The 20,304-nt window shown below is 36.7% G+C and overlaps 3 protein-coding genes across 7 annotated transcripts; 1 reads left to right on the top strand and 2 right to left on the bottom strand.

Annotated features, from left to right (window-relative positions):
* The first annotated feature begins 1,008 nt into the window (after positions 1–1,008).
* Positions 1,009–3,177, top strand: LOC113753541 (putative disease resistance protein At1g50180). 3 transcript variants are annotated; one of them, XR_003465048.1, is made up of 2 exons: positions 1,009–1,331; positions 2,783–3,177. XR_003465048.1 is itself a non-coding variant. In XM_027297720.1 (2 exons), the coding sequence occupies exon 2, from the start codon at positions 1,892–1,894 to the stop codon at positions 2,522–2,524; it is 633 nt and encodes a 210-aa protein (XP_027153521.1). In that variant the 5' UTR covers positions 1,009–1,331; positions 1,793–1,891; the 3' UTR covers positions 2,525–2,634. The 3 variants fall into 3 exon arrangements, 1 of the variants encoding a protein (XP_027153521.1); XR_003465049.1 differs by lacking the exon at positions 2,783–3,177 and adding an exon at positions 1,458–1,782; XM_027297720.1 differs by lacking the exon at positions 2,783–3,177 and adding an exon at positions 1,793–2,634.
* A 1,128-nt stretch (positions 3,178–4,305) lies between these two features.
* Positions 4,306–7,086, bottom strand: LOC113752930 (protein kish). Of its 3 annotated transcripts, none has more exons than XM_027296988.1 (5): positions 6,838–7,086; positions 6,609–6,650; positions 6,413–6,519; positions 5,312–5,346; positions 4,306–4,598 (listed from the first exon to the last, which is right to left on the bottom strand). In XM_027296988.1, exons 2-5 carry the CDS (start codon positions 6,609–6,611, stop codon positions 4,531–4,533), a joined length of 213 nt encoding a protein of 70 aa, XP_027152789.1. In that variant the 5' UTR covers positions 6,612–6,650; positions 6,838–7,086; the 3' UTR covers positions 4,306–4,530. The 3 variants fall into 3 exon arrangements, with proteins under 3 accessions (XP_027152789.1, XP_027152790.1, XP_027152788.1); XM_027296989.1 differs by having other exon boundaries at positions 6,844–7,086; XM_027296987.1 differs by having other exon boundaries at positions 6,796–7,077.
* A 985-nt stretch (positions 7,087–8,071) lies between these two features.
* LOC113751161 (endoplasmic reticulum metallopeptidase 1) lies at positions 8,072–18,911 on the bottom strand. The gene is made up of 21 exons (XM_027295058.1): positions 18,483–18,911; positions 17,829–17,914; positions 17,599–17,700; positions 16,821–16,927; positions 16,630–16,730; positions 16,283–16,370; positions 15,242–15,330; positions 14,847–14,986; positions 14,589–14,748; positions 14,261–14,396; positions 14,075–14,171; positions 13,840–13,969; positions 13,066–13,125; positions 12,708–12,826; positions 12,338–12,462; positions 11,918–12,142; positions 11,397–11,557; positions 10,255–10,418; positions 9,569–9,651; positions 9,406–9,491; positions 8,072–8,656 (listed from the first exon to the last, which is right to left on the bottom strand). Exons 1-21 carry the CDS (start codon positions 18,696–18,698, stop codon positions 8,513–8,515), a joined length of 2,619 nt encoding a protein of 872 aa, XP_027150859.1. The 5' UTR covers positions 18,699–18,911; the 3' UTR covers positions 8,072–8,512.
* Positions 18,912–20,304: the final 1,393 nt, after the last annotated feature.

Raw genomic sequence — 20,304 nt, 5'->3', positions numbered from 1 at the left:
AAAAAAAAAAAAGTCAACGCATTGTTTTGAAATGTCTACAGTGGCGATTTTGGAGTACGATATTGTTTTGGCTCGGAAGTAAGAAAACCTTTGCTGTTTCTACGGAACTCTTCATTCCTTTTCCTCAAACCGAATTTCAACTTGCAGGTGCTCATATGTGGAACTAGAGGTGGCAAATCAACCCACTTAATTAAATTTACCCATACCCGCCCATGAATAGATGGGTATGGGTATCTTAAATTTTTGTATATGGGTATAAATGGGTTACCCAATAATACCCATTTAATAAATGGGTATTATTGGGTAACCCATCAAACCCAATTAACCCATTTAGAATTCTCTTCCCCCCAAGTCTCTTCTTTTCCCCCACCCATTTTTTTTTCAAATTTTTCATTTTGTCATGATGTTAACTACTTTTGTTTCATTATTATTATTATTATTATTTGTTGGTTTTATCTTATTATTTTATTTTCTCTTAGTTTGTTAACTTGCTCATTTTTCAGCATTACTAATTTATGATAAATTTTAGCCTATTTTCTTATCTTTCTAAAATGAAAATTTAAATTTATATATGAAAAAAATTTTAGGGGTTCAAAATTTTTGGATTAAGTTTTTATATTAATTTTTATAGTACTTAGTTCAAATTTTTATATTCTTATTATTCAATTATTAAATAATAGGTAATTTTGTGACATAGAGTATAAATGAAAAAAAATTGGTAATTAAGTTTATTGAAGATTATAAATAAATATTTAAAACTAATGACGGGTACAAAGAGTGGTATAAATTGATAACTTAGTTTGCAAAAATGAATTTAAATGAGTTTACAAAAAGTTAAAATAAATGGGTTATAAATGGATAATTGGATTACCCAATTCATTTTTTGACTTACCCATTTATACTCATCTAATTAAATGGGTATAAATGAGTTGGCTCACTTATACCCATTACCCATTTTACCCAACCCAAACCCGCCCAAGTCACCCATTTTGACACCTCTACGTGGAACCTACCTGTCGACATCTGAAAGCTTTTCTTCCCGAGCAAATTCGTCCTACTTTTTTCGTTCCAAAGCTGCTTGTGGTAATTTTGGGCAGCTGCCATTAAAAACTTGCCCGAAGCTTACTCTCGTTAGCTTCAACGGAGACACCTTCAGTGAGCTGTTCTGTTCCAGGTAGCTACAAGAAACTCGGACACACGGCTTGCGCAGGGAGCAGGTGGTCTTCTTCTTCTCGCTGTGCTTCCAATAAGCTCGTTTAATTGGCTTTGTGCTATGGAAATTGGCAGAGAGGTGCGCTTTGTTTAGCAGATCCCCATTTTATTTATTGGAGGTAATTAATTTGGTACACTTCCGTACGAATTAGGGCTGAATTTTTAACTTGGAAATTTTGGCTTTCTATTACAATTCCTGTAGCTAAGCTATGAACAATTGGTGTATTTTGATAACTGGAACGCAGGTAAATCTTGTCAACTTGGGTTTATGGCATCAGTACCATTTACGTAGCTAATCGCATTTGAGTAATTGAACTTTAATTGTTATTGTTGCTGCTTCTATTCTGTGCGATTGGTGGTGATTAGGTGTTTCTCACGGATACTCTCCGGCAGCTTGTTTTTCAAAATGCTCAGCGTGTTTTTGTTTTTGGGCAAAAAACCTTAGCGGCAACTAAACTATTTGTCAGATCATGTTTTGGCTATTAAACTATTTTTCGTTAGTAATTGACCACTAAATAACTTAATCAGTAAATCCGTGACCATTTAGTCGATAATTGCTCTTAATCTGTGAAATTAGCAGTACACGAGGCAAAAGTGCCGGGTAATTTTTAGTGGATTAGACAGTAAAGCAAGATGGGAGGTTTTAAGTGGCCGCCATTTTGATTGCTTTGCTTGGGCTATGGTGGGGAAGGACTTCCGCACCAGAAAAATTTTGGAAGATTTGCTGCTGCAACATGTCTGCCGAGCCAAGGATGATATGGCCCCATTTTCAGATTTGGACTTGGCTCAGAAGCTTTACCAGTTCCTGCAGTCCAAGAGATTCTTGATTGTTTTGGATGATGCCTGCTCTGCCGATGCTTGGGAGTGCCTCCGCATTGCACTTTTGTCTCAAGAACCAACCGCCAGCAAAGTGCTGCTCACCACTCGGGATGTCGGAGTTGCAGACAAGATTGCTTCTTCATTAGCCGACGACAAAGGATTCATTCACCGGATGAGATTTCTTAACCCAGACGAAGGCTGGGAGCTTCTCCGCGAGATGGCTTTCAGAGCTCACTCTTCTTCTGGTAAAGGCATCATTTCCAGAAAAAATCTTACCTCTCCTGGGCAGACCACATATCTTCTTGCTGGGTTCCAATTTGTCCATGAGGTCTTCATCGTTGCTGTTAATTTGCAGAAGCATCTAGGTTTAGCAGAGCGCCTCGACATTCTTGTCTTCTTCTTCGGCTTCTTGGATTTGTGGCTGAAGATTTGGGGCTCCCAATTGAGTCCCTATTTTTTCCTCCATATAATTTTCCATTCGGTGATTGTTTGAGGAAAGAAATTAAAAGGAGAATACGGTCGCATAGTTGTTAGATAAAATTACCCTCGTATTTTGCCACGTGTACTGCTAATTTCACAGATTAAGAGCAATTATTGACTAAATGGTCACGAATTTACTGATTAAGTTGTTTAGTGGTCAATTATTGACGAAAAATAGTTTGATGGCCAAAACAAGATCTGACAAATAGTTTAGTGGCGGCTAAGGTTTTTTGCCCTTTGTTTTTTGTGTGGTTCCATTTGTTTGCTTCAGCGTGTTTTTCAAAATGCTCAGCGTGTTTACTTCATCCGAGACAATGTACCCAATGATATGTACTTCAATGAAGAAGTAGCGCTCGGTGCCTTAGCAGATGCCGGGGATCCAAGGGACTTCGTTCAGGGCAGTCAAAATTTCGATATGTCGCAGCGGGCATACATAACTAGAACGAAAATCTAACGGCTCACATGTATCTCAATGCAAACAACTAGCCATTCGCCGTTGACGTAGCTTCTGAATTAGAGCTCGCAGGATGTTTAACATGCTCATTTTATCATCCGTTATTTTTATTTGAGATACTTTAGTTCGTATGATGCTTAATTGTGTATGGGATGAAATAGACTTTTACGAAATTATTTCCTTTTCCCGTGGCATATAACCAAGTGTAGCAAATCTTGAATTAAAGCTCTACTCTATTGTTACGATACCACTTCATTTAAATTTATGAATGATAAACCCACTGTCTATCCATTCTTCCTTATCCAAACAACCGCAAATAACACACACACTCATTACTTAAGGGAAACCCACAGCCCAATCCAAAAGGCATGCTGACTTTCAGGCTACACTGAGGACCTTAAGTAGTACACACTCACCACTCACAATCGATGTGGGATAGAGGGAATGGGGGAGGGGAAACACCAAGACTTTTGTCAAAGGCTCACCAACGGCTTTTAACCACTCCATTTTTTTCCTTATCCAAACAACCGCAAATAACACACACACACATCCACTACCTAAGGGAAACCCACAACCCAACCCAAAAGGCATGCTGATTTTCAGGCTATACTGAGGACCTTAAGTAGTACACACACCACTCACTGTCTATCCATTCTTTACATATTGTTATTTGCATCCTGAGCATGCCATGGCCAAACAAGGGTATATTTATACATGCATGATTGCATTGTTTAGGCCAATATCATCCAATCATTATTGCCGAGCTATAACGCCAATTTCCAAATAGCATGTTGGGTAGACACAAGTTTACCGGCGAATGCATTTTATGCCGATATGAAAGTGTAGTTATTTATGAAATACAGATCAATCTAAACGCAGAAGGTTTTGAAAAACAATGAATTTTTCACAAACTGCCTATCCAAACGAAATCATCTGTATTTGAAAAAACACCCCCAAAATAACCACGTCAATTCAACAGCATTAGCCGTGCTAGACAAATATACTTTGCTGAATCACTGGAGAACCACAATAGCAGGGTTATTTTCGCATCCGAGCGGACACTAGCTAATCCACTAGGTTTCACTCGACTCAACCCCCCGGATTTGTTCAACCAAAAGCAACCCGAAAGTGAAATTCATTTTTGGAGGGTGTGACTTTCAGCTGCTGAAGCATACAAACGGCAAGCATGGATAATCATTCAACCCAATAATATAAGTTCCCAAAAAAAAAAAAAAACCAATACTCTTAAGCCATCTTAAACGTCTTTTGAAAGAACAGCATTATAAGAAACCTTTCTATGAGTCGGAAACATGAAAATTAACTTACTACAAGAATATGGGTAACATGAGAAGGAATATAAAATTTTCTTTAGCCTCAGAATATAGCGAGTAAACAATCAACTCCTATCACATTAACAAACAAATTTGAGAAACAAAGACTTCACACCTGTACGAAAGGAAATACAGAATTTCTCAAAAATTCAATAGTACAAAGCATTTAAGAATACTAATTCTGAAGGGTGAGACTGCTCTACGATCACTTTGGAGTAAGCAATCATTTCTGTGTCAGAAGAATATTATTGATACTCCCATCATGAAGCATCCAACTGCTACCCAAGGGCTCAAGCGCTCACCTGCAAGACAAAGCATAGTGGTAAAAATCATCTTGAGAGTTTTCAAGGCAACCCAGTATGTACCGTGATAATTAATGGCAAAGATGATAAGTCAGCAATGAACCTCTAATAGACAATTTTGTGAAGGAATCTAACTAAACACAACCCCACCCCCACCCCCTCTTTTTTCTCCTGTTTTCTTGTGCATGTAGCGGCCTGGGGGTTGTGGGATGGAAGGGGAGACAAACAATGGGGGAAACAGAAACATATCCACAAGATACTTGAGTCATTCTGAGAAAGTACCAAGTCAAATGTATTTTTATGCTTGCAAAGAAGAAATAGTGACCATACACTAGTCTGAATGTTGAATTTTGTATGCCACAATAGATTTAGCTCAATTAGGACCACAGGGGACTTTATTAATTTCTGATTGATTGAATGTAGAACAGCATGAGAAGCAGATGGAAAAGTAACATTCCTAAAAACCTTGTGAACACCAAGCAACTCTAATTACAAGGCAATGCATTTATTCTATGCAAATTGTAACCATAAATTTATTGTCGCCACTCTAATTACTGTCTAGCTGATTTCTTTGTATTTCAAATACTCCATTTCACAATAAAAGCAGGCATTCTAGTTTATAGCAACTACAAGACTACATGAATTATATGAAACATAGATTTGCCAACAACTATTTCCAATAGCAATACCATGCTTGCAATGGTGTCACTTACCTATTCTGGCAGCCTTCCAAAAGAAGCCCCGAAACCTGGAATAGTAACACAACATCAGTACGTTCATTAAATGAATATGATGACATGACTGAATTGCTGTAATCATGAGATCCAAAGGAAGAAGATAAATGACGTAGTAAAGATATTCGACACATTTTTCAATCCCAAAACATTACACACAGCAATTACACACTGATCTATGTATCCATCCTGTGAAATACGTGCACCATTCTGTTAAAAGTGATTTCTTTCATGGAACCCACTGGCTTCAATTGTACACGCACAAATATTGTCCATCAAATATTCAAACAAGACAACTTCCGCCAGAGGCAGAACCCACAATCTCTTAGTCCCTTAGAAATGTTCATAAGCAAAGCTGATTAGTTCTCCCACAATCTGTGATGCAAGCACAAAGATGGCAAAGATACATGCATTTGTAGGCACATTGTTTTTTCCAGAAACCAAGAAGCACCGTATGCAAGACAAATAATACAAATAATATGTAAATTTTATGTCTTGGCATATGAACTAGAATCACTCCAATGAATATGAAAGAACACTCTGCTATAAGTGAATTTATCCAAAAAAACTGCTATAGATTACATTTTCCAAAAGCTTTTCCATGGAACTATTGAACATATGCACATCCATTTGACGACCCTATAGAAAAGCATATTCTCTACCATTAACAAAGGAAAGATTATAGAAACTATACCAAGTATTGATTTCTTATTAACGAAAGTCTTTTCAAACATCTCCTTGTGTAACCATTCTATGAGTTCCATCGTCCACGCGTCATACATCACGCATCAGAAATTTCATATCTTGTCATCCTAACAGCAAAACTTGTAATCAGGCATTCACTATCCGCATGTCAAAATGCGATGTCGAACCTTTTCAAAAAGAATGCAAAAAAGTGCACTGATATTAACTATGAAGTACAGAAATCATGAAATAGTGCCTTTCTCAGCCAAAAAAGAAACAAACTTTAACCAAATATTTCACTGACTAAAAAATTTATGATTTGAAACTAAGCAAACAAAATAAACATTAATAAGCAATTTTAGATAGGATAAAATCGTTGAAGCTAAGAAGACTTACCCAGTCCTCTGTTCAAGAAGAGCTGGAAAATGCATCTTTACATAAGTGCAAGTACAAATCCCCAGCAGCACTACCGTAAGAAAAGAGTGGAAATTGAAGAGCGCGGACTGGAAAATTTAGCAATACAAATTTCAGTATCTATTTTAAATTCTAAAAATAGAAATCTGAAATCCTGCAATTTCGAAAAGTAACGCACCATATCCAAATTCTTCCCTTAATACCTTTCTTCCGCGAAAACCTAAAAACACAAGAAGCAAAGAATTATCTAATTATTCTACCTCGATTTAACATACGGCGCGAAGAGCAAGGCACTGATTCGTTTTCCAAGCAAGATGTACCAAAAATTTAACAGTCATAGTTAAAAAGAAAGAAAGAACACATACAAATGACCGAGATTAGATAAGTGAATATAGAGAGAGAGAGACAATCACAAGGAAGCGATTCAGTGTCACAGTCGAGCGACGATCTCAAAGTGAATGAGAAGATGGCAGCAGTATCGCGAGAGGTGCAGATACAGCTGCTGCTGCTTTTTTTTTTTTAATTATTTTTTTCCTATTATTTATTTATTTCTATTTTGGACAATATACCACTAGCAGAAGGGAACGAAGAGAATTAAATTAAAAGAGAGAGAAATGCTCAAGTGTCAGGGACGACTGGAAAATCTAATAGCTCTGCCCACCGTTCATCTGTGCTACCGGTCTGATCCTGACGAGAGGCAGGTAAAATTAACCGTTCGATTACCACTAGTCGCTAGAAGGAAAGAAAAGAGGGAAAGTCTTGCTCTTATTGACCCTTTTGGTTTGCTTTATATCACTTTGCTCCCCAACTTAAAAGTATTAAACGGATTTGCCCCGTTCTAATGGTTTTATTATGATTTGCCCCGGAAGCAATAACTCCTTTGTACTAGTATTCATTCTGCACAATCATTTGTAGCACACGAGTACATTGTAGGCTTATAACAATTTGAAGCTTGTTGCTCAATTGGCTGCAAATTAATGAATTTTGTTACCCAATTTTGAAGAAAAAGATTTTACTACCCATAAATGAATTACTAAAGTTTTTTCCGATAGCTAGGGTACCATATAGCCTTTTCGTTCATAGTTGGCTATAAACAAAAATCATTTGACTTTAATAATTGAACTAAACAATGTGTGAAAAGTAGATAGTATAAGATCCCAAAATTGGTAATGTTAAGAGACAAAGTGCAAATCAGTGATAATTCATGACTGCGTGTTGCAAGTAACTCTTTTGATTGAAGTGCAGTAATGGTTTATGGCAAAATAGTAGGACGGACATCGCAGACCAGCAAAGATTAAGTTAACTAAGTCGACTGAAAGTGAGTACTCAGTAAAGAAGGAAGGAAGGATACTGTGTCCCCACAGTGGAGGAGGAGATTACGATCTTCCCCTAGTACAAACATCCCGAAACCAGTGCCAACAACAATGTAAATCACCTTTTAACAAACTAGAAGTTGCTCTCTTCTGCACCTTCTCGACTCCTCCGAGGACCACCTACGAGACTCAACAGATGTGCAAATCGAAGTTTCTTACACCCTGAACTGCAGTGCAAACTCATTCTCACAAGTGATTACAATAACTACGATCACCATTAACATCCCAAGAAACAAGTCTAAATAGATTATTCCCATCACCGAGCACATTCCCAAAAACCGAGTCAATTTATGGAAAAACCAAAACAACATTTATAGTCCTAGCTGTAGTTTCTCATCCTTCTAGTAATAATCATTTCTAATTGCTACATGCAAACATGCAGTACGATCAATTACAAAATCTAAAATTTTCATTAACATTTGTTCTCGGTCCTAGATTTAGAAGAAAATACATGTGAGATCAATACCAAAAATGTCGCTATTTGCTGGCATGCTACTGACCGATCGATGCAAAGGAAATTGAAATCCGGCCCGTAGAGGCAAAATTTCTTGTGTTTCAACTGCCAACCCACTGGAAGGGCAATAGTGGCATCAAAGAATGATATGACACACACAGTAGTATCCATTTTGCACCTATAAGACACCTCACTGTTAAAACCAATCCAAGTAATTATTCCAGCTGGTACCGCTATCGAAGGAAAATCATCAAGCTAGAAGACATAGCTTGACATAAAACTTGAAAAAGCAGTAACATCCATCCAATTAGGAAAAAGGCTTTTCAACTTGGTGGCAGACTCAGTTAAATGCTGATCCAACACAGCAATTTCGACCCTCAAAGATTCTGAACTTCTTGCCTGCAATTAAGACAAAACATAACATGAAGAAAGCTCCGTGCTAACTCACATACCATGGTGCATGTTCAAATGTTATCGACAGTTACAAGTGCAATTAATTGTCAACTTGACGATTGTATAGGTAAATTTGGAGCGGATATTTGAAGGTCAAAGTGGAGGAGGAGCAAGATAAAATTAAATTTCAAACACCTGAATATGTATTGCTCATGAAAGACTCAAGAAATTTCAACAGAAAATTATCAAGGAGTCTTGTGCTTCTAACCATCAGGAGTTTTTACAGAAATGTGATCATCCCTGAAGGAGGGTGGTTCAATGGTTTACAGAGTTCTTCTTAACCTGTAAACTTAATTGTGCTTTCGGTAGACTCACCATCCCTTTCAAATTATAGTCTCAATAAAAATTGTACAATCAACTCAAGATGCGCTTCTGGTTTGATAACAAAATCCATCTGACATTGTCTATGGTACTTCCACAAGCTGACAGTAATAACCATAAGCTGCTCAGTCCAGTAACCCTCCTAATTAATACTTTTAGCTCTATTAATCCCAAAATATAAGGGACAAAGAAACATAGACAAACTTCACAAAGAAGCCTCGCACGCCCCATCCACCACCTGTTCGTGAGCCATACCCTTGACTGACTCACTCCACACTCTTAGCTCGTTCAGGAGCCCTGCCCAGGACTCCTTCACTAAAGGGGAAGTAGCAACAAAGATGGGAGAATGAAATGCAAAACGGTTGAAATTTTACCTCCAACCAAAAGGTCCAGTTCTCATGGCTTGCACCACTTAATCTACATATGTATGATGGTGGTCCATTAGTAACCCTTTCAGGAGCTGTAAACATTTGCACAAGGATCAATATACAGAATCCGACAATCTAAATCCAAATTCAAAAATTAAATATATGTCACCTGGTAGTACACTATTAGCAAATGACCAACTGGATAATGGACCTGTTATGTTGAGCACCGCAACCCATACCTCTTTCAAGGACCTGAAAGCAAAATGGAGATAAATCTAAGTTCTAAGACAAATGCACTAACTTTATTTTTAGGTAGGCAAAAAGAAAACGTATAAGAGTGCCTGCTGCGTCCAGCTCCCAGAATTCGAGAAAAAAAAAAAGCAACTAAAAAGTCACAAGTTGGAGCTTCTATGCGACTTGACTTTATTATCAATTATGGTGTAAAAGCAATCCTGATTTTAAAGCACACATGGAGATGACTTCCCATCTTTATCTTTCATTTCCCAAATTTATTGAGCTTGAGTTATTAGAAGGCCAATATCATACAATTCTTAGTGTAATTCAGCTAAGCATAAGTATATACACAGATATATGTCCAGACAGTTTTACACACCATGAAATGTTGTTTTATAATATATATAGAACAAATAACTGCAAACCAGAATGCTGAAGACCTATCAATTAGGCATTTCCGTTCAAGTTCTGCTCATTTGGATGTCAAATCATATACTATGCTAAGAGGGCCGTAAAGTACTGGACTAAGGTAAGGATAATTGGACTAAACAACAGGATAGACTGAATGTAAAATTACAGAACAAACTGTCACATTACTCAGTCAGCATATCAGTGTTTTACCCCAGGTGAAATTCCAAGTAAATTCTGCGGGACCCTCCATCAAGTAGAGCTTGTGGCCTATAAGTTTTTAGATGTGGAAAGTTTCTATATTGCTTCAAGACGTCATCTCTCTCTGCTGAGAACTTCAAACTTCCGGAAAACAAGTAAGATATTGGAAAAGTGCCCTGTTCAACATATTCGAAGTCAAATATTTACTCAATGTCACTCATGGATTCAAAGCAATTGTAATTCACAAATCATCAATAAGAAGTTGTTAGTTGAATAGAACCATGGCAGGACAAACATAATATTAGAAGCTAAAATGAACTTCAGTAATCACATGAACCCCCCCCCCCCCCCGGGCGCCCGGGGCCCAACGTTACTGTTAACAGCTTAGAGGTTAGCTCATACTTTCTACTTGTTACATTTCATGGTCAGAGAAGAGTGGAGAGTTCGATTCATGAATTCCAGCAACTGTCCATGTCATTACAGACCTATAAGTTGTATGATTTTGTCCTCTAGACTAGTATCTCATTTATTTATTTATTTTTTCCCTTTCACCCTTTCTTAGGAGAACTGCATCTAAAGGTTCAAAACATTGTCCTCTCTTGCTGTGCATGTATCTTTGCACCATGTTCATAACTTCTCCTTTATCTCTTTTTGAGGATAAGCAAATTCCAATGAATTGCATATGATTCTATGGTTCAAAGACTGTGTGCCAACTATCCAGAAAAGCAAAATCCTCATTATCACCAATCATGATCAATCAGTATAGAGAAAACAATCTAATAACAGACTTTCAGTTCCATTACACCAGTTGAATATTAAAACAAATTAAACAAGATGGTCTCTGCTCCCAGTTAGCATTCACCAGTCTGCTCTGTAGGCTGGAGGCACAAGCACTAAAAACCTAGCATGAAGCATCTTAAAGCAAAACAAGTCATGAAGCCTAGTCGTATTACAATTCATAGGATACAATATGATTTCGTACCATCAATTATGCCATGCAGACAAAGGGGCTGGAAAATGGTTCTATGTCATGCAGGCCAATAATCAGATAAAATTTACCCATTTGTCAGAAGAAAGTAAATGCACTCTTAGTCAAAATCATATTGCAGCAGAGGGAAACATATGATACATAAAAGACTTCTTTTTGTACTTACCAGCCAAGTCTCTTGCAGTGACAAATTTGCAGTATCAAAGGATAATTCTGAATCAATATGCAGTTCTCTTGCCACTTCTGGAGCATGTTTAAAGACGAAAAGAAGAGAATTTGAGTCAACCACGGAAAAATCATAACTGCAATCGTCAATATGACTTGCACCTGTTGATGACATTTTTGAAAACCCTGTTAGAATGTTCAACCATATTCATCCTATTTATACATTCAGTACCGTGCCAGAAAGTTTAGAAAAAATTTCAGAATGCTAAATCACAAATTATAACAGTCAGTAGCATGTAAATGAAGCTGTTCAGCAAGCAAATTGAGACACAAAGTACATGCTCTACCCAGCCAACCCCCATCCACAAAAAGTAAAAAAAATAAAAAAAAAATAAAAAAGAAAAAGAGAAAAGGGTCTTTTCATAAGGATTCCACTTAGAATGCATACTCTTATACTGCAACTATTTTCACATATTCAACTGATGTTACTATATCTTTCGAGTACCTTTCAGTCTTTCATACCTGCAGTTCTGATAGTATGCTGGAAGATCACCCTTTTCGGAGCATCTGTGCTGTATGGAAAGAATTGAGATGACAGAGCCAGAGCAAGTATGCTTCCGTGCAGCAAGAATTGCATGATAGATGATCTTGCTAACCATTGGCCAACAACAGGCAAAAGAGGTCCGACGCACCAACCAGTCACAAGTCCAACAACTGCTGCAACTACAATGTCTGCTATAAAATATCCTGGAAACCAAAAACGTTACCAAGTATCTTGAAGGTAAAACATGAAACTCTCAAGGGAGCACTGGCATTTATAACTAAACCTTGCCATACTCACACTGATAACGCTTTTGGAACGTGAAAACTAATTGCAAATAAATATCACATAAGCATCATATTAAAAACCACTTGATACAAAGAAAGAGAAGTGAGCCTAACCATAAGGAGGTGGAAAAGACCCTGTCATTCCCATTTTCTCTATCAAAAATGCAGCAAGGAACCCACCAAAGTAGACTGAGTACAATAAGCAAGGAATTAAAGGAATCACGTAACATGCAGTTGACCTGAAAGAAGAATTTTGTTTGCCCCATTACGCAGAAAATAATTAATCAAAATCAACGTTGAGCTCAAAGATGTCAAGCACAAAATTTGGGTTCATATTGACATCATAATTTGATCCTGTTCAAACTCAAAAACAATCTAAAACAGCATTATGACATATGGGACTCTATCCTAGACATAAAGAAATAATTTTTTTCTCAGGTTAGCATACATCAATAGAGTACCATAAACAGATAAAAATTGTTACCTGAGAGAATCAAAACCAAAGGACCTTGTAGATAGCAGGAAGGAGATCCATGCAGGAAGCATGAAGACTGCCAACAAAAAGGTCAAGAAACCTCCATTTAACCCAGAAATCAGATACCCCTGCTTTCAGAAAATCATGTTGAAAATTAAATTCCTTATAATATGATCATTTACTTTCATTATACAACTCAGAAAGTCATTTGCTTTATGTTTATTTTGCACAAGTGGGTATTCTACATACCATTTTGAACGAGTTTTTTTTTTTTGGGGGGGAGGGGGATGGAGAGAGGGTCGATATACATAACTTGTAGAAGTCAATTAACAACCAAAGAATAGCACAACATATAGGTCTCGCATACCAACGTCATAAAGGAGTACAACCCAAATGCTCCCCAAAACCTTGCTTCACCTGCCAGTTCCTGTAAAAGTATTATCAGTGGACTCATTATGTCCTGAGCACTCAAATTGAAAAATAGATCCTGCAAAGTAAAACTAGGCGACTGTGTAGAACATATGCTAAGCCTCTCTCTCATGTGGTAATCTCAAAAGCTAGAGAAAACATGAATATTAGACCATTACCCAGCTTTTTGTAACACTTTTCCTCCCTGCATATTTTGCAACAAGTACACTTGAAAAAAGGAAAAAGCAATGAATGGTGGATAGGTGTGACTTTAAAATCAGAAATAACGTAAACAAGAAGCTCAGGCACAACAAATCTGATCAGACTTGAAGATAGCCCAGTAACATCAGAAAATGCCCTTCTACCACTAAACTCCAATGTCTTAAATTTCAAATGTGATGTAGAATGAATTTCCATTGGGCTTTCCTTTTTCCCCTTTAGATGAATTCAAATATGACCAAATACATGATTGTTGAATGCACATGAATGAAAAGGCGAGATGTTCACAAGTTAATAGACCAAACAAAATCAGTAACACATTCTGCAGTTATACTAGTTCATAATTTCCACAGATACATACATTTTGTACCAAAATAGCAATGATTTCCATCTAAATTACTCAATTCAACGAAAAAAATCCTCTTTTATTAACATAGTTTCTTTAAATGAATAATCAACATAAACAGAGGTGAGCAGAGTGAAAAATCACAGGGTTCAGTACAAAAAACTTTACCTCTTTTGATGATTTGACTACTGAAACATTTTGAGAGAGAGGAAAATTTCTCCAAAAGAATCGTGGTGCTAACAGACCAAGAAGTGAACACGGTATGAACATCAAAAAGGCCAAGTATGAATTAGAAAACCTACATCAGGAAATGAAAGTTATGTTCTAAAATGCTATATCATATACTAAAGGAAACCAATATGCCAAAAACTACTCTAGTAGCAATACAGTATTAAACCAGTACCAGTTCATTGAATGTCTTGTGAACAGCAATCTCAAGATTGCAAAAACAACTGGAAAAATAATGGCCAGTAGAATCCCTAAAGCATGATGTAGCATTCCTGCAGAGAACAGTGCAGTAATTAAACACAATGGAAGAACAATGTCACCTGCAACAAAGTACCTTCAGGTTCAGCTGCATTCCCATTACCTTTGATAAAGTCAAAGAGAGTCATAAATGAACAGGAAAACACTCTATTTGGAAATCGCAAAAAAATTGGCATAAGTAGGTAGATGGCAAGAGGAATACTATGAAGCATCACAGCCAGCTGTCTTGGATAGATTACCTGAGAAGGATTTTAGAGATCAATTCAAAGAAAGAGTTTATCCTCTTAACAACCCACCTACTAAGGGAAGATAAAATAAAGAAAGAATACATTGAATGGATATGACTGCTGGGTTAACTAAGTTGTACGAAATAATGATATACATGAGTACACAGAGATGAAATCAATAAGAATTCAAAGGGTATAACGCACCAAAAACCATGACAAGTAGTCAAAGAAAACTGCCCGTTCATCATGATTTGCAGCATGTCTAAGAGATTCCCTTTCACGTGCATTTTGTAGCATAGAAGAGTTAGTGAAGGCTTTAACTACACTAAATAAATTATCCCCACGTGCTTGCATGCTTCCAGGTCTGCTTCACCAAAATAGTATGCACCAGATCAGGCATATGGTAAAGAGAAAGATACTGGCAATCAACTAAGAGAACTTCCAGCAAAATCTACTTCATACAGTAATCTTTCCACTGTATCTGAGGAAGTATGATAAAAGTAACCCCCAAAGAGAAAGATGATGTCCAGTCCAGGAATATCCCCATAATCTTGGGCAAACATTCTGTAATCTGTATCACCAGGTATAGAACCGAAAGCATCCTGAAGGTTTATTTGCCCAAAAGAAAAAGTTATAAAGATATCAGCAGGAAACTACAAAAAGATTATTGACCAAAGAAAGAAGGGAAAGTTAAAAAACACCACATGGAGAGTCTAGATAAGCTTTAAAAGTCTCGTCTGTTTAAGTGAATGGAATCAGACAGGCAAATGTTAAAACAATACTCCTTTATTCTTTACCAGACCAGAAAGCAGGAGAAGGAAAGTTTCAACAAATTACAGAGAAGTAAAAGTGAAAACCTGAGCAGCACTATTAGCCATGGGATATATAGCTGCTTGAGCATAAATGTATGAAGGCCATGATCCAGGTCCAGATTGGCATACTAGATCTGTTAATTGAGCAATTCAAGTGTAGGTTCAGCTCTAAAGAAATTAACAATAGGCTCAGCTATGAAAGAAAATGTGTGCCATGCTGGGGGCAAAAACTAAAGGTCTGAACCTCATATATGGCATGTAATTTTGCATACCAGGAAAAAGAAAAAGAAGAAAAAAGCACAGATCAATTAGTTCATCTATAAGCATACATTTCAAAGACAAAACTCTCCGTGGTGTCTAACTAAATATGCAAACATCTAATGCTCAGTTAAAACAGCTTTGGTAAGTTATTCTTGGGGAAGTGACCTAAACATGTGAATCAAATACAATGGCAATCTATGTTTTATGTCTTAGTCCATAGAGATGCTTGCAGGAATCCTAAAGCAAACACCATAAGTACATGGAACATTCAGCAATGCTTATATCAATATGGTAATGCACTTCAAATAACATTTAATCTCTCAGATAAGCTGCACAAAGCAGCCACTGATACGTGAATTCCTTATCTTTTCATTAGTAATCCACCAGATCATAACTAAATTGATCCAGAAATATTCTACTATTACTTAATAACTCTACAATTCTCTTTTATTTCTTGCAAATTCACCAAACTCCACCTAGGAAAATTCTGCTTCTTAACACACACTTCATCTATATCCTGTAATCACTCCACCATCAATTTTCAATTACATACTTAGTACGACATTTACAACAGTTTTGGTCCACAGATGGATTGCTTATCATTCATCATGATGACTACATATCTGAGGTTTTTAGTACAGTTTCAAATTCAACTTAAAAAATAAGAATGGAAGCCAGCTCATAGATGATGATGAATCGGTACATGTGATTCTACTTGAGCTAAATGTTACTCTAACTAGAGTTGATCATAGTCAAGTGTGTTAAATTCAACTTAAAAAGTTTCAATAAAGTTGCATATTTTTACAAATAGCAGCTGGTACTTACCAGTTCCACCTGTACCAGAAGCTTCAACATCTATAAAAGCCCCAACAGTATCACGCCATCTATGTGTTGTCATGAAACCATGTGAGCCCTGAATTAGCCATAAAACAGATCATTGGAAGATAGTTTCTGTCAATGTAAATCTACTAATCAACAAGATACAATATGCAATGTCCTGGTACGCTAGAGTTTCTGATGATATGTTCACTGAAGGATTTCATTTCGGTGGTTTGTTTCTTTTTCCCTAGAAGTACTATTGTAAATCTTCAGAGCATACCAAACAAGAACGTCAATCAAGAAAAGCCGATCAACTTTCTGTTTCAGGTAGCCAGCCATGTCACATTTCTTACCAGCATAAACAGCTCTTCTGCTCCATTAAATAGAAATATAACTGGTCGAAGAGGAACCCAAGCAGAATCAACACATAGCCGAGCTAGTTCAAGCATAGAAGCTGTTTAGGGAGGAGGAAGAAACAACACAGTAAGATATAAATAATTGATGATCCCATTTAAAACATAGAATTGTGATATATAAAACCCACCAACACATGAACCACAATCACCAGCTCCAGGAGAACCTGGTGGAGTGTCAAAGTGGCCATTCACCAAAACTGCTGGGTCGTTTTCTCGAGAATCTATAGAAGAAATCCTGCAACTCCATTAAAATGTGTTAAGGTGCCTTAATTCTTGCATTTAAAAAGATGTATCCAGGCATTAATTTAATCAAAGAAATTAAGGTCATAGGCAAGTTGTTAACAAAATTTTGAACAGTGATCCCCACTTAATATTTAAATACAGTCAGAATACAACGGAGTACATCTAAGAAATAATTTTTTTATTAACCTTTTCAAGTCTTTTACACTCAAAGTGGTTCGATCCAAATGTCTTGAGAGTTACTTTTCGAAAAAAAAAAAAAAAGTCTTTGATATTTACTTTGAAGTTCTACAAAGCAAAATACTAGACTGTTGTCTTTGTCCATACTTATGGACAGAGTGTGAGGAACTTTTACAACACTCATTGACTACAGCCACCTAACAGCTGTTGCTAAATACTGAAGTTCATCATGAAGATCAAGAAAAGTAAGCATGCAAAGGATCACAGTGGACATCACGAAATCAAAGACCTGAACAAGTAATAATTACTTTTTTCAAATAAATTTATCATCACAAAATGCAAGATCGTAAGCTGGTACTTCTCCCAAAACGTGAATATTACAAATTATCTGTGCAAAAGGAGTTTGAGAAGTTAGCACTTCTAGCTATTGGTCTTAGATTGACATCAAAGCAGCCCAAATAGAAGCAAAAGGAGATCATTTTTTACCTCATAAGAATATTGGTGTGATTTCTATAAGCCAGAGATATGCTATGTCCTAAGAAAATCATATTGAACGAACCATCTACTGTCGTTTCTTCAATCTCTATCCTGCAAAAACAGTAGTTCCCAACCAAAAAGTAGAATTACAAGCTACCCTAAAAGGGTGTCTAAGAGTGTAAAATTTACTCTTAAATACATCAACAAATAAAAGAAGTATAGTGTCAGTAGATACAAACCTAACATTTGGTCCAGCTCTCTCCTTAATCATTTCTAGCTGTGTCTTAATATACAGAGCTGCTTGTCTCAAACCAGGACGCCCTTCCTAGAAATAAGTACATAAATTCGTTTTCTGAAGTACCCCTGATGTAGCTAACTATACAAATATAACGCCAAAAAAAAAAAAAAAATAGCGCATCTATTTCGCAAGTTAACAAAAAGCAAACCAAAAGTTTTTCAAGATGTACTCGTGCATCTATGAATCACCTTTAGTTTTCAAAAAAAATTTGAAAAACTTCTAGCACATTCTCTAAACCACCCAAAAAAAAAAAAAAAAAAGTGGTGCAGTTTTATTTTTCTGGAAACTGTGCATATACATGGGGCCAACAAAAGTTAAATTTCATCCTCACGTGTACGGTGTACCATACGAATTGATTTTGTACCGGTAGAGTGGCTCGTGACTTTGGTCTTTTGCTCAAATAAATACAAATAACAAATAAATAAATAAATCTTCAAACCAAAATTCAAATAAGAGACATGGTCAGAAAGACGCAATAAATGCATATTCTAGCACGAGAAATAGCGTGTATGGAGTCACACAGCGGTACAGTACGTAGTACTAAATTGCTAATACAGAGAGAGAATTGAGGTGAGGGAAGGGGCAAATAGGTGACCTGGCGACCGCCGATATCTTTAGACAAGACGCGAACGTGCTCCACAGCTCTGGCTTCAGAGAAGCGATCCAGCGGGGCGTCCATACCGAGGGGAGTGATGAACTTCATATGAACGACGGAGTAAACCAACAAAGACATGAGTCCATACATAATTCCCAGACAGCACAAGACTTTGAATCCGGCGACGTCGCCGGCGCTTGGCCTGAATAGCGGCATTTTTCCGAGCTTAAAACTGCCAAGTTTTCAGCTATATAAGAGAAAATCCAGGGAGAGATCTCAGTTGCATTTGCACCGGATTTGAGAAGAAGGGCTGGCCTTTGTTCCTTTAGGAAGTGTCTCAAGCGTTCAGGTGATTGGGAAGGCGACCGAATCAGAGTTGAATAGGACAACAGCCTCCATCCATTTTATATATATATATATATATATATTTGCATACAGGCTCAACGTTGAATACGAGACTACCAGAGTATGTTTTTCCGGTTTTTTCCCCTTCGATAGAATTCATTCCAGATTTTGGTTTGCTTTGGTAAGTTGCGTACTTCTCCGTCCACAGCATCCTACTTCCTATTTTTTAATATCTCAAAATATTTATTTTATTGAAAAAGTTAAAATATTTTTTATTTTTTATTTTTAATATAGCCCTTCCCTTAAACATATATATATATTACTATTTAAATTTAATATTTAAATTTTTTAAGGTAAAATTAAAAAAATAAATATAAATATCACAATCAAATCACTGTATATTAAAAAATTGAATTCTCAAAATAGAATCAAATGATCGAGACGGAGGGAGGGAGGGAGGAAGTGGTAACTGCCTAACTGGTTTAGGTCGGCTGCGATACTAGTGAGAATATTTCTTTTTCTTTTCCTGATTTTGTTTTTCATTTTTTTTCTTTTAACGATTAGCCCACTCGGAAAGGCTGCACAGTTAACAAAAATTGGACCAGGGACAAGTATGATTAGAAGTTTAGTGCAATTGTTCAGTTGTTGACTTGTTGTATATGATATGGTGTATTCTGCACTCGTATATTATTAAACTTACCAATTTTATATATATATACTAACTCTATGCCTGCGTACAATGTACAACACTTACTATTATTGGCAAAATAGTTTTTTTTTTATCAATCATCACTTACTATTATTGGCAAAATATTTAATGCATTAGAATTATGACCATGTGATCAGACCCACTACTTGATGATGAAATGTGATTTTGGTGAGGCTGGATTGTACCGTATGGGTAGGATTAAGATCATAAATAAGAGTACTCAAGGTTCAATCAAGCTTGTATCCTTCGTATAAGCATTTGGAAACTCCCAGGCACGCATAAATAGTTTGGGGACCATAAATAGCGTGGCCCCATTGCGCGAGTATGGAATTCCAAAGCTGTGGAAACTTTCGAATAAATGTGGTGGAACGGCATATGGTAGTATCATTTTTCTCAAAACGTAAAAGGGAAATCAAATTGGACGAGTCTCAGCACATGTCGTGTTTTGTAGTAAGTTCCAGCAGATCATTAAATTAATTCATTTAATTGATGGGTAGCATGTGACTGACTCACCTATTTATATTTATTTAAAAATAATTATACATTTAAACTTAGGGGTGGGCAAAATTATCCGTTAATCCGAAAATCCGTTATATCCGATCCGACCCGATCCAAAAATTAGGATATCCGATTTTTATTATTTGATCGGGTCAAAAGATGGTCGGGTACCCGCTAAGATGCGGGGCAGGTTATGATCACATAATTAAAAACCTGCAGGTACCCGATCCGCCCCGCATATATATATTTTTTATTTTTATACACACGCTA

The sequence above is a fragment of the Coffea eugenioides genome, chromosome 11 (assembly GCF_003713205.1).
Source record: "Coffea eugenioides isolate CCC68of chromosome 11, Ceug_1.0, whole genome shotgun sequence".
Lineage (NCBI taxonomy): Eukaryota > Viridiplantae > Streptophyta > Magnoliopsida > Gentianales > Rubiaceae > Coffea > Coffea eugenioides.
This window is presented reverse-complemented; position numbering and strand designations above follow the sequence as displayed.